At 41.6% G+C, this 13,498-nt stretch overlaps 1 protein-coding gene across 2 annotated transcripts; it reads left to right on the top strand.

Moving 5' to 3' along the window:
• The first annotated feature begins 1,323 nt into the window (after positions 1 to 1,323).
• Positions 1,324 to 12,886, top strand: TSN (translin). Of its 2 annotated transcripts, XM_005572892.4 has the most exons (6): positions 1,324 to 1,521; positions 2,916 to 3,009; positions 4,387 to 4,483; positions 7,082 to 7,197; positions 8,660 to 8,739; positions 10,519 to 12,886. In XM_005572892.4, the coding sequence occupies exons 1-6, from the start codon at positions 1,456 to 1,458 to the stop codon at positions 10,750 to 10,752; spliced, it is 687 nt and encodes a 228-aa protein (XP_005572949.1). In that variant the 5' UTR covers positions 1,324 to 1,455; the 3' UTR covers positions 10,753 to 12,886. The 2 variants fall into 2 exon arrangements, with proteins under 2 accessions (XP_005572949.1, XP_005572950.1); XM_005572893.5 differs by lacking the exon at positions 8,660 to 8,739.
• The last annotated feature ends 612 nt before the right edge of the window (positions 12,887 to 13,498 follow it).

Below are 13,498 nucleotides of genomic sequence, written 5' to 3'. Positions count from 1 at the left end.
ACAAAGAAAGACAAAAACCAATTAGTGGCTTATGTGCCTAACTCAGTAGGTAAAAGGGAGAGGTGACGAAAGTTTGTATGAAAACAAATAGGATTCTTTAAGACAGACAAATGGGTTTTGGGAGAACAAACAGGAGCTAAGAAAGGGTTTTTTTTTTTTTTTTTTAGACGGAGTCTCTCTGTTGCCCAGGCTATAGATCAGTGGTGTGACCTTGGCTAACTGCAACCTCTGCCTCCCGGGTTCAAGCGATTCTCCTGCCTCAGCCTCCCGAGTTGCTGGGATTACAGGCGCACATCACCACGCCAGGCTAATTTTTGTATTTTTAGTAGAGACGGGGTTTCACCATATTGATCAGGCTGGTCTCGAACTCCTGACCTCGTGATCTGCCAGCCTCGGCCTCCCAAAGTGCTGGGATTACGTGTGAGCCACCGCGCCCGGCGGATAATTTTTTAAAAATGTAGGTGCTAGTGGTCTTACTGTCTTCTTCATGGACATGAAATTCTTCTCATATAATGAGAATTAAATATGATCCTTCATATAAAGAGTTTAGAATAACGTCAGGCACAAAGCAAGCAGTAAGTTATAATTTAGATAAGAATCATTCCAGTTCATCTGGAGAGTGCAACACACACACACTGTATTTGTGTATGGAATAACTGTTCAAGAACACATACACACAGTATTTGTGTATGAAATAACTCTTCAAAAACAAAGGGGAAACAGTTATAGGGCATGGAAGGGGAATTAGGGCAAGGTGTGAGTGGAAAGAGAAACATCCCACCGCCCACGCTTAAAAAATCCGTTTAATTTAAAAATAGGGAATACAGCCATACAGAGAAGACATTAAAATAAAAGATTTACACAGAAAATTTTCCTTCCCAATCCATTCCCTACTCACAGTCCTACATACGTTACTTTTATTTTCCTTTTTTTGGAAATGTAAATGCACGGCCCCCTACTTTCTCACGAAGGCTGCACTCTCTCTACGTTCTTCTGCATCTGTGTTTTTGTGCATACTCTTTCGTTGTGAAATATTTCCCCCCAACTGCTGTAGTGTATGAAATAAATACACACACGTAACCGAAACAACCCCGCTCGCCGGCACCACCTACAAGCCCGTGCCCGCCCTCCCTGAGGCCCACGTGCTCCGAGGGCCCCCTTCGCAGGTTGTTTCTGGCGATGCCTGTCTGAAGGCCTCAGACTGAGGCCCCGCCCACTCTCCTCCTCCTCTGCCCTTTGGACGCGCGCCTCGCGGACGGCGCCTCAGGCAGCGCGGCGGACAGCCCGTCCTCCGGCGCGCCGCGGGCCTCGGAGGACCCCAGCGACGGTCGTGGCGTAAGACCGGGGGGACGCGGCGATAGCGGCGGCCGTTGCGATTGATTGCGCTGGTTGCCTCCGGCGTCCACTTCCCTGGCCGCCCTTGCTACACTGGCTGATTGTTGTGCAGCCGGCGCCATGTCTGTGAGCGAGATCTTCGTGGAGCTGCAGGGCTTTTTGGCTGCCGAGCAGGACATCCGAGAGGCGAGCCCCCTCCCTTCCCCATTCCCTTTGCCTTTCCATGCCTAGGTGGGCCACTGCGCCCGACCCTCCTCTGTCGCTCAGTCTCGGGCGGTGGGGACGCCTCCGAGGGTGGGTTGCTTCCCCTCTAGCTTTAGGTTAGGACACTCCCCGCCCCCGCCCCAAATTTTGCCGCTCTGTCCTGATTCCCTGTGTTCGGGTCTCAGCTTCTAAGCATTACCTGCCTCATTTGTGTCAGTTTTCCTTCTTTTCAGCGCTTGCTTATACCGAAGGCTCGATTAGCACCTGGTCTTCGGCGAATGAGCGTTTCGTGTATTTTTGTTGGTGTCTTAAAAGCACATGTGATCTCCTGCTTAAAACTGTCCTATGGTTTCCTATCCCACACAGGATAAAAAATCAGACCCTCCTGTGGCTCACACGGTCTCTCGTCAATCTCATTTATGCTCTCTGTCTTTGTGTATGATGTTCACTTTACCTCTTCTAGTGCGCCAGATAGCTTCCTGCCTGTTCACTTTTCCTGGAATTTGCTTCTTTCCCGTTCTTTTCGTGATTGTCTCGTATTTATGTCATTGACGTCACAGTCTAAACGATCTATTTCCTGTTATGTTTTCTAGTAGCACCTTAAGTTTTTTAAATGTGTGTAATGTTGATTATTTAAAAAAAATCTTCTCCCCCATTGTATGTTAAACCATCAGAGGGAAAGGATTGTGTGCTCGGTTCCCCAGTATTTACACAGTGCCTCACACATAAGTATGCTCAGTGAATATTTTAAAAATGAATTAGAGGCCGAGAGCGGCGCCTCATGCCTGTAATTCCAGCATTTTGGGAGGCCGAGGCGGGTGGATCACTTGAGGCAAGGAGTTTGAAACCAGCCTGGCCAACATGGCGAAACCCTGTCTCTGCTAAAAATACAAAAGAAAATTAACTGGGCATGGTTGCGAACGCCTGTAATCCCAGCTACTTGGGAGGCTGAAGCAGGAGAATTGGTTGAACCCAGGAGACGGAGGTTGCGGTGAGCTGAGATCGCGCCGTTGCACTCCAGCCTGGGTGACAGAATGAGACTCCGTCTCAAAAAAAAAAGAAAAAAGAAAAAAAAGAAATGTAAATACCCAACTCTTGTATTGCATTTAACTCTTCATTCTGCAAGTTACGTTCACACACATCATCCATTATAATGTCCCAATTGAATCCTTGGGGTGAATGGGTGGCTATTATCTTTTAAAGAGTACCTGAGGAATCTAAGGCTTTTTAGTGACTTTTTGAAGTCTTACAGAGGAAATAAGTGGAAAAAAGTCAGGATTCAAACTTGGTTATGATCACATAAACTAATGTGTTTGGTGTGAGTGTATGACAATAATTCTGTTGAGTATCTGATTTTTATTTTTAATTCTCTCTAGGAAATCCGAAAAGTTGTACAGAGTTTAGAACAAACAGCTCGAGAGATTTTAACTCTACTTCAAGGGGTCCATCAGGGTGCTGGGTTTCAGGACAGTAAGTTCTTTGTTTTATACTCAATTATCAGTCTCTTATTTAGAAGAGAGTTTCTATCCAGAAGACATTTTATAATGAAAAATGGCTATCATGCTTTATGGTGAGTAAAAATTGAAGAAGGAGGTGATTTGATAATTTTGGTTGATTTTTCTTGCACTACCAGATAGTATGGTTTAAATAGAGATGTTTTCTATTGTGATGGCATTCTACTGATGATAATTACAATTGCTTAACCCATTTCCTGTTTAGAAAAAAAAAGTGCAGCTTTCTGCTAGCACAGTATTCTCAGGATAAGTGGGAAAAGGGTTTATTAATATTTATTTACTTTTTCTCCCGAGACGGAGTTTCGCTCTTGTTGCCCAGGCTGGAGTGCAGTGGCGCCATCTCAGCTCACTGCAGTCTCCGCCTCCCAGGTTCAAGTGATTCTCCTGCCTTAGCCTCCTGAGTAGCTGGTATTACAGGCGCCCGCCATCACGCCCAGCTACTTTTTTTTTTTTTTTTGTATTTTTGGTAGGGACGGGGTTTCACTCTATTGACCAGGCTGGTCTTGCACTCCTGACCTCAGATGATCCTCCTGCCTCGGCCTCCCAAAGTGCTGGGATTACCAGGTGTGAGCCACCGCGCCTGGCCCAAGCGTTTATAACTCTTGTGTTATCTAGTGACTTTTATTTGGCCCTTTTGTGTGTGTGTGTATATGTGTGTGTATGCACCAGTGTGTAGTTGAATCCAGTCTTTCAGTGATTGAATACCTTTTAATATGAGATGAACAGTATAAAATGTTCTCAAATTAATGTGTTTATAGTCAGCCTCTTGAATGAAAGTAAAATATGTCAAGTTTAGACATGGAACCTTCATTGTAAGGTTTAGCCAGCACAGCTAAAAGAGCTGAAGTATGTTTTCAGATATAAGAATGATATAATAATGTATTTACACGTGGTAGAGGCAAGTCATTTTTCTTAATGATACGGAGTTGGTCATCCTGATTGTGAATACTTGGTAAAGGCTTTTTTCTGCCAAATATGGGAGGAAGAAGCAATCCAATTTTATGCATCCTCTGAGGAGTGAACAGGAATAGCAGCTGGTGTGCAGCTCCTTAAGGATGACGTTATTTATGACAACCTAACCAATTACCAATGTGTCTCCTAATATATTCCCTTTTGGCAAGTTGTTTATTTTTCAGTATAGCTAATTAGTAGGGAAACTGGGGATGATATTTTTTGAGAACCAGGTTGAAAAGCAGAGATGTGTACATTAGTTGTGAGGTTAAAAAAAAAAGTTTATTAATTTCCAGGTAGATTACTTAGATTATTAAGCAAGAACTGTATTTGAAATTTGGTAAGTTTTTCATTATTACATTTGGTTATCTTTTGTGATTAGTTCCAAAGAGGTGTTTGAAAGCTCGAGAACATTTTGGTACAGTAAAAACACATCTAACATCTTTGAAGACCAAATTTCCTGCTGAACAGTATTACAGGTTTGTAAGAAAAACAGCATTATTTTATGATGTTAAGTAAAAAAAAGAGAAAAATTATACATACTAAATGATTGCTTGCAACTAGGCAAGCATCCTTCTGTGTAGAAGTAACAAAAAGAGAAAGAACTAAACTGATAATGGTCATGACAAAAATTGGTGATTTTATTTTTTTCTTCTTTTTACTTTCTGAATCTTAAGGAACATGTATTACTTTTGCAGTGAAAAAGCAATTAAAAAGAAAATGTGGTATGAGGGTCAAAAGTGAGAATATCTTTTTGCTGTATTCAAGTTTCTTGTGAAATTAGGTGAACTATAGTTAGTGAAATAATGAGATTAGGTGGCAGTATATATATGGAGTTGAGTTTTATTTTGAAGCTTGAGTTTCACTGCCAAGTAACATAATTAGCTAATATTTTATGCCATGTCTTCTTGTTAAAGTCAACACTGTTGATTTTAAGATACACCATTATTTTATGTACCAGTAGGGAAGGAAAATTTTGCTAGTCATAAATGTGAAACGTGGGCCACGCGTGGTGGCTCACGCCTGTAATCCCATCACTTTGGGAGGCCAAGGCGGGCAGATCACCTGAGGTCAGGAGTTTGAGACAGCCTGGCCAGCGTGGTAAAACCCTGTCTCTACTAAAAATACAAAAATTAGCCCGGTATGGTGGCTCATGCCTGTAACTCCAGCTACTTTGGAGGCTGAGGCAGGAGAATCACTTGAACCTGGGAGGTGGAGATTGCAGTGAGCCGAGATTGCGCCATTGCACTCCAGTCTGGATGACAGAGTGAGACTCCATCTCAAAAAAAAAAAAATTGTGAAACATGGATTGTGAAATGTCTCCTGGTTTCATAGGTGTTAAACTGGGAAGAACTGCATCTGAATCAAGAATTTCTACTCATTTTAATTGTTTTACTGAGAAAGATGTTCTTGTAAGGCATATATATCAACAGTAAACAGGATGAATATTTTCAAGGGTGGATAGTATAACCTCATGAGAATATTCTTTTAAGGCGGAGATTGATAAACCACTAGTGGCTGTTGTCTCTGGGAGCTAAGAATTTGCTTTTGTTTTTTCAAGAGTTGTTTAAAAAAAAGGAAAATGCCCAGATAAGAATACATAACAGTGAAAGAGGCCCACAAAGCCTAAAATATTTACTACTTGGCCCTTTACAGAAAAAATCTGCTGATCCTTGCTGTAAGGCAGGGGTTCCCAACCCCCAGGCCGCGGACTGGTACTGGTCTGTGGCCTGTTGGGAACCGGGATGCACAGAAGGAGGTGAGCGGTGGGTGAGCGAGTGAAGCTTCATCTGTATTTACAGCTGCTCCCCATCACTTGCAGTACCGCCTGAGCTCCACCTCCTGTCAGACTGGTGGCAGCATTCGATTCTCACAGTAGTGCGAACCCTATTGTGCACTGTGCACACAGGAGATCTAGGTTGCATGCTCCTTATGAGACTGTAATGCCTGATGATCTGAAGTGCAACAGTTTCATCCTGAAACCATCTGCCCCGCTTCTGTGGAAAAATTGTCTTACACGAAACTGGTCCCTGGTGCTGAAAAGGTCAGGGACCGCTGTTGTCATAGCTGAAGCACAGAGAGAGGTAGGACAGTAGAACGGGTGGGGTATTTAGAGACCATCTTCTCTGGAGGTCACACACAGGCTGCCCTCTGGCTGGATTTGGTCTTCAGAAGGGTTTGTGTGACCTGCATTGTGTCGAGACCTTTTTTTGAATGTATTGCCACATTTGAAAATCAGGAGGCATTGTGTAAATATCCACAGGTTGTAAAATTTCCTTTTCTTTTTTCAGGCTTCTAGCTCAGTATTCTGTTTTAAGTCCATTTGTTTAGTGATTGCAAATGGGAATTTTGTGAATCAGAATTTTCTTGGTATCCTGCACTCAGATGAAAATGTGGGAATACGTTGAGGATGATATATAACTGCAGTTGTCTTCAATCATCAGTTGCAAAGTTTTATTTTTTTCAGAGCAGTATCATTGTTCTTACTGATGAATTTTAGAAAGCACAATTGCTCTTGTCATCTGTAACCTTCAGTTGTTGTTGTTTTTTTTTTTTTTTGAGATGGAGTCTCTGTCGCTTAGGTTGGAGTGTAGTGGTATGATCTTGCTCACTGCAAACTCTGCCTCCCAGGTTCAAGCGATTCTCCTGCCTCAGCCTCCCGAGTAGCTGGGACTATGGGCACACGCCACCACGCACGGCTAATTTTTGTATTTTTAGTAGAGACGGGGTTTTGCCATGTTGGCCAGGCTGGTCTTGAACTCCTGACCTCAGGTGATCGACCTGCCTCTGCTTCTCAAAGTGTTGCGATTACAGGCGTGAGCCATCGCACTGGGCGTAAATTTTTATACTCATCAGAATTAGACCATATTTCTCACTGATTAAACTTAAATAATTGTTAAAATTTCAACTTGTAAAATTTATGCTAAATGTCATATTTCTCTTTACATATTGGGGATTTGCATAAGATTTTATTTGAAAAATGATCCCATTTCTAAACTGTTTGAACATGACTATATTAAACCCGTCTTTCTGAAGGTCCCTAACCTTGGAGGCTAAATTTGCTTATTTTCCTGCAGATTTCATGAGCACTGGAGGTTTGTGTTGCAGCGCTTGGTCTTCTTGGCAGCATTTGTTGTGTATTTGGAAACAGAAACACTAGTGACTCGAGAAGCGGTTACAGAAATTCTTGGCAGTAAGTGTCTTTATTAGTGGGATCTGCAGAATCAGGCATGGTTGCTTAGTTTTTGGTGGAAAGGGTGGTTGTACTTTGTTTCTTAAAACAAATAAGAATTAGCTAGAAACCACTTGTAGTTGTAGCTTGGTATCTGAGGATGATTGGTTCCAGAGCTCTCCCAATACCCAAATCTGAGGATGTTCAAGTCCCTTATATAGCTGGTGTAGTATTTGCATGTAACCTATACACATCCTCCCACGTACTTTAAATCATCTCTAGGTTTCTTAACATATCTAATACAGTGTAAGTGCTATGTAAATATATATATATATGTTTTGAGATAGAATCTCACTGTCGCCAAGGCTGGAGTGCAGTGGCATAATCTCAGCTCACTGCAACCTCCACCTCCCAGGTTCAAGCAGTTCTGCCTCAGCCTCCCGAGTAGCTGGGATTACAGGTGCCTGCCACTACGCCCAGCTAATTTTTTTTTTTCCCCCCAAAATGAAGTTTTGCTTTTGTTGCCCAGCTGTAGTGCTCGGCTCACCACAACCTCCACCTCCTGGGTTCAAGCAATTTTCCTACCTTAGCCTCCTGAGTAGCTGGAATTATAGGCATGTACCACCACACCTGGGTAATTTTGTATTTTTAGTAGAGATGGGGTTTCTCCGTGTTGGTCAGGCTGGTCTTGAACTTCTGACCTCAGGTGATCCACCCGCCTCAGCCTCCCAAAATGCTGGGATTACAGGTGTGAGCCACCACGCCCAGCCAATTTTTTGAATTTTTTTAGTAGAGATGGGGTTTCACTGTGTCGGCCAGGCTGGTCTTGAACTCCTGACCTTGTGATTCGCCTGCCTTGGCATCCCAAAGTGTTGGGATTACAGGCATGAGCCCTCCGCACCTGGCCTTTTCCCAAATATTTTTGATCCACAGTTAGTGCAGAGGGCCGACTATATTTGGAAAAACAAAAGCTAAAAATAACAACGGCAAACTTATTTGTACTTGCTTTAGTTTTTAAAATTGAATTTTTAAAACTTTCAAGCCTACAGAAAAATGGAAAGAATAGTAAAATGAATACCTGTTTACACGCCACTTAGATTTACCACTTGTTAACATTTTGCTACATCTGCTTAATCTTCTCATTTTGTGTGTGTCTCTGTCAGCCATTTGATAGTTGCAAATATCGTAACTCCTGTCTTAAATGCTTTATCATGCACTTTCTAACAAGAAGTATGTTCTCTGACACAACTCGATACCATTTTTGATAGTACTACTTTTTGAGGGAAGACTGAATTGAATTTTGCTTAAGAACTCAAAAAATCCACAGTGAGGTTTAGTTGCCAAGGGTGTGAATATAATAAAAAGCCGGTTTTTAAAAGATTCATCCTTTCTTCACTTACTTTGGGAGAAGTTATGTGTATATTTTTATGTTCTGAGGCTTGACTTGGATTCACAGCATGACTTTATTTTCATGTGTTTTTAGTTGAGCCAGATCGGGAGAAAGGTTTTCATCTGGATGTAGAAGATTATCTCTCAGGAGTTCTAATTCTTGCCAGTGAACTGGTAAGCTCAGTAACTTGCTGGTTGCTTTTTTGATCTTTCTGCTTCACTGTCAGTTTTTAAAATGGGTACCAAAATTCAGAACGTCTTAATTCTTTTCTAAGCCATCTCTCAGTCACCAGGTAGTCACTGACTGGCACTGTAGGTGTTACAGTTTCCTAGGCATCAGAGAAAAGCCAGATCAAATGATGAGTGCATACTTACTGAGTTAAGAATTTTCAACAGATGATAAGACCTCTTCCTTTTAGGGTAGTGGCGAAACATCTATTCCTGGTAACTGTTAATTCATGTAATTGTTTTGGGGACTCATTTGTCTATATAACCATATAAGTTATTCTTTATTCCTTTAATCACTATTTGGGGAAATTGCCTGGTAAAAGTCTAAAGAAAAAAAAAACTGTCAGTAGCAAAATTGAGTAGTTGTGGTAGAGACTGTGCCAGTCTGCAGAGGTGAAAATATTTACTTCTGGCTCGTTAAGAAACAGTTTGCTTGTCCTTGTTCCAGAGGAAAGCAGTCCAGGGCTGGTCTGATGATTCCTTGATCTTTGGCCCTAGGTTCTTCTAGCTTCAGCTTCTTTCTTACGTTCCAGAACTGTTGCTCTAGTCACATCTTCACTCTAGCCAGCAGTAGGAGGAAATAGGAAAAAGGATATGCCCTCTCGCTTTGAGGACATTTCTTTCAAGTTGTCCACACAACTTCTATTAACATTCTGGTGCCTTGCCTGCAGGGGAGGCAGAAATGGAGTCTATCGGAGTGGGTATGTGTGCATTGAAAACCTGAGGAAGATGGTGAGAATGGATAATGGGGTCCACTTGCAGGCTGTACCACTTGTCCGGCTTTTTCGAGACACCTGACCAGTAAACATGAAGCATCTTGTTAGTATTAGTTGTTAAGTGGAAGGTGTCTTTAGGACCATACATGTTGGGGCCAGGTGCGGTGGCTTACACTTGTAATCCTGGCAGGTTTGGAGGCCCAGGTGGGAGGATCCCTTGAGGTCAGGAGTTCCACACCAGCCTAAGCAACAAAACAAGACCCCTTCTTGATTTATATTAAAAACAACAACAACAGCAACAACAACAAAACCTTTATGTGAGACAAAAAAAACCCGTATGTTGAGAATGCACTAAAGGGGTGGTGTAGGTAAACCTGGGAAAGTGGAGAGGATTTACAGAAAGGGGAATCTTTTTTATTATGTTAAGATGTTTTGAAAAGCCAGTCAAATGGAGCAGTGAGGGGTTGTATACTGACACCGAGAAGGGGAGCCTTGAGTTGGGTCTTGAAATCAATCTTAGTTCTCCTTCAAGGTAGGGTTACACTGACGTAATTTTAGATTCTTATCCCAAGTCTGCCTTACTTGATTCTAGGTGATTAGAGTTGCAGCTTAGTAGGTGGGCTCTAGAAATGTGATCATTTGGCCAAGGTTGGAAGAGATAGTGGAGCTGCTGTGATTACTTTGTGGTTTATTTCTTCGTTATGAAAGCAGATGAGCTGTAAAGATGCTTGTGTATGTAATGTAACACTTTATTATGCAATAGCCAGTTTAAGAAATTAGAGAAATTTTAGATGTTAGTAATATTAAATTTTACTTGGGCAAAAATGGTCTCATTTTCAGTGGGATTCTTTTCGGAGAAGCTCCTGTGTTGTCTGTACTTGCATGTGCGCTGAGATAGAACATGAGTGTAGCTGTCTAGACCTGCGGTTCTTGTGGCTTTGATTCAGAAGAAGATGCACTGAGGAGCAGCATGTTGTAACAAGCCCCTGATTTCTCTTTCCTGGTACAGTCAAGGCTGTCTGTCAACAGCGTGACTGCTGGAGACTACTCCCGACCCCTCCACATCTCCACCTTCATCAATGAGCTGGATTCCGGTTTCCGCCTTCTCAACCTGAAAAATGACTCCCTGAGGAAGCGCTACGACGGATTGAAATATGACGTGAAGAAAGTAGAGGAGGTGGTCTATGATCTCTCCATCCGGGGCTTCAATAAGGAGACGGCAGCAGCTTGTGTTGAAAAATAGGAGGCTCTCCTTGCTCCTGGCCTTGCTGACCTCAGCGGTTGCCAGGAAGGGGTGAGCACAGAGTGCCTCTTACGGTAGTTAGGATGCCCAGTTGCTAAACACTGCGCTTTATTTTTTTAACCAGTTGTGGTGTGAGTATCAGAATTGAAACACTTTTTTGGGGGTAAAAAATAATAGCCTTTACATGGACAGAATTTTCTTTGTTGTTCCAGTGAATTGGCTCTGTAATTCAGTGTATTTCAGTTCCGTCAAAAAGTGTAAATGTTAGTTTCTTGGTAAAGTCCTTTTCTTGCTTACCTTGACTGTTGATGTACTGATTGAGAAGTTCATTGTCTCGTTTGTGATTCTTCCAGATGTGATGCTTGATATTTTCTATATGCGAGTTAGCCATCCACACCCAGGCATAGCCTGGATACAGTATTAAAATAGATAATTAAAAAGATGGTTGCCAAGCAAGGAAAACTTATTTTATATTTTCCCTTCCTTATTTTAAGCATTGTGAGTAAATCAGATGTTGAATTCTTTTGCCAAGGGAATTATAGCCCCAGGTTCTCTCTCACTGCCATCAGAATATACAAGATTAAACTGCAAAGTCAAGCTCAGCAGATTATTTTGGAAAGTTTTTGTATTAAGGGATTTAGTGACATCATTTGGTTCTCCACTATGCAGGGAGTAGGGCTTAGTGTTTTAAAACACCTCTGCTTTCTCATGTTGCCTTAATATTCTGCTGTTGCAGCAATTAAAAATGGTCTTCACGTGCATGTGGAACTAACACGTGATATGATATATTCCTAAACTATGAAACCTTTTTTCTAGTAGTCAGCTAGATCATTTGATCTGGGAGTATAAAACCACCCACATAAGTTAATAAGCAAAATCCTGACTATTATGTTGTTAGAGAAAAATGCTTTGCTTTGTCTGGAAGAAAGATAAAATAGTGAATTCTAAATAAATCAGGCCGGGCGTGGTGCCTCACGCCTGTAATCCCAGCACACTGGGAGGCCGAGGCAGGGGGATTGCTTGAGCTCAGGAGTTCGAGACCAGCCTGGGCAACGAAGTGAGACTCCATCTCTATATAAAAACAAAAAACACGAAAGTACACACAAAATAAATCAGTGGGATTTGGTAATATGTTTTAGAGTAAGAAATTTCAGGTTGTTGGTGACTGTCAGGTTTTTTTTTTTTTTCTTTTTTAATTTTAATTTTTTTTTTTGAGACGGAGTCTTGCTCTGTCGCCCGGGCTGGTTTTTTGTATTTTTTAGTGGAGACGGGGTTTCACCATGTTAGCCAGGATGGTCTCGATCTCCTGACTTCGTGATCCGCCCGTCTCGGCCTCCCAAAGTGCTGGGATTACAGGCTTGAGCCACCGCGCCCGGTCAGGTTTTAAATGTACAGTTTGGGGCAAGTCATGTACATACTGTTGGTGGTCTTCAATTTTCAGGTAGTACTAAGAGTATGTGCCAGGAAACTCTTGCTATCGAATTGAGACGATTAAAATGGTGACTTAATCCATAGTTACTTTGCACTCACTGAAAGGAAAGTGCTTTCCAGAATAATACAAAGTATCTAAAAGTGTCACCTTTTCTGGCCTGATCAACCTGATCAACAATTTGGGCTTCCTGTTTGTATGAGGGGCTATTTGGCATACTCTTCACAGCTTTTATCAGTACAAGTTAAAGGCTGACTACATTTTTTCATCACGAGAAAAGCAGTTGAAATGAGGCATGAGTTACTGTGCATTGGGATTTTAGAACAATTTTCTTGACAGCTCTTTTGTGAAGTTAGGTTCTTAAAAGTGCCCATGGCGGTCACTTAAAATGTGCATTAATAGCACTGCCAGGATCAAGCATGAAAGACTTTTAAATTAGATCATCACACATAAGGCAGTAAGTTTGATAATAGGTTTTTTTGGTTTTTTTTTTTAACCTCTTTAAGTATTGATTCTGCTTGAGAATATTGAAGTACTTGCCAGAAGTTGTGGATTTCAGTTTTAACACATGCAATTTAAGTGGAGAAGCACACTCTGGTCTTGGAATTCCATTTGAGGATTTAGAAGTGTCATGTTTATACTTACTCAGTTGTGTTTGTTGCTGGCTTGTTGTAAAGCAATAAAATTTTTTTGGTCTTTTTGTAAGTGAGTGTGCTGCTGTAAGAAATCTCCCATGTGCATAACAAATTCTGAATATTTTTTGAGGCTAAAGAAGACCGGGGTGACAAGCACATACTGCCGTGTAATGGTTACACTAACCAAAAGACACCAGCCGCTCAGAGTTCTATACTGTAAAGCACAGATAACATTTGTGTGTTATACCTTGATTGGGGAATTAAAAGTCATTTAACTGAAGATGTTGAGAAACCTGGGCTCTGGTGTGAGTATACCAGAATTACTTTTTTCAATTGTAGAAAATCAAGCAGGTTAGAGAAAATAGAGACGAATTAGGAGACACTGTCTTACGGATTCATTTATAAGAAGATAACCAGTCATATACACGTGGGGATATTTGCCGTGTCTTAAACTTGAATGATAATAGGAGCAATGCTTAAGGGAGTTTAATAGAGAAGGAAAGCTTTGGCAGTGTTTTGAGACCTTAAGTGGCTAAAGAGATGAGACAAACATGCAGGTTGCTACTGGCATAGTTTCATAATTGTGTACTCAGAAATTAAAGTTTGCTTGTTTCTCAGTCTGGATTAAACTGTTTGTCCTCCTTTTCAGATAAAGCATCACAGTCAGGGCTGACACCAAAAT

This window comes from Macaca fascicularis, chromosome 12 (assembly GCF_037993035.2).
Source record: "Macaca fascicularis isolate 582-1 chromosome 12, T2T-MFA8v1.1".
Taxonomy (NCBI): Eukaryota; Metazoa; Chordata; class Mammalia; order Primates; family Cercopithecidae; genus Macaca; species Macaca fascicularis.
The sequence above is the reverse complement of the archived record's forward strand: the minus strand, read 5'-3'. Positions and strand labels throughout refer to the sequence as shown.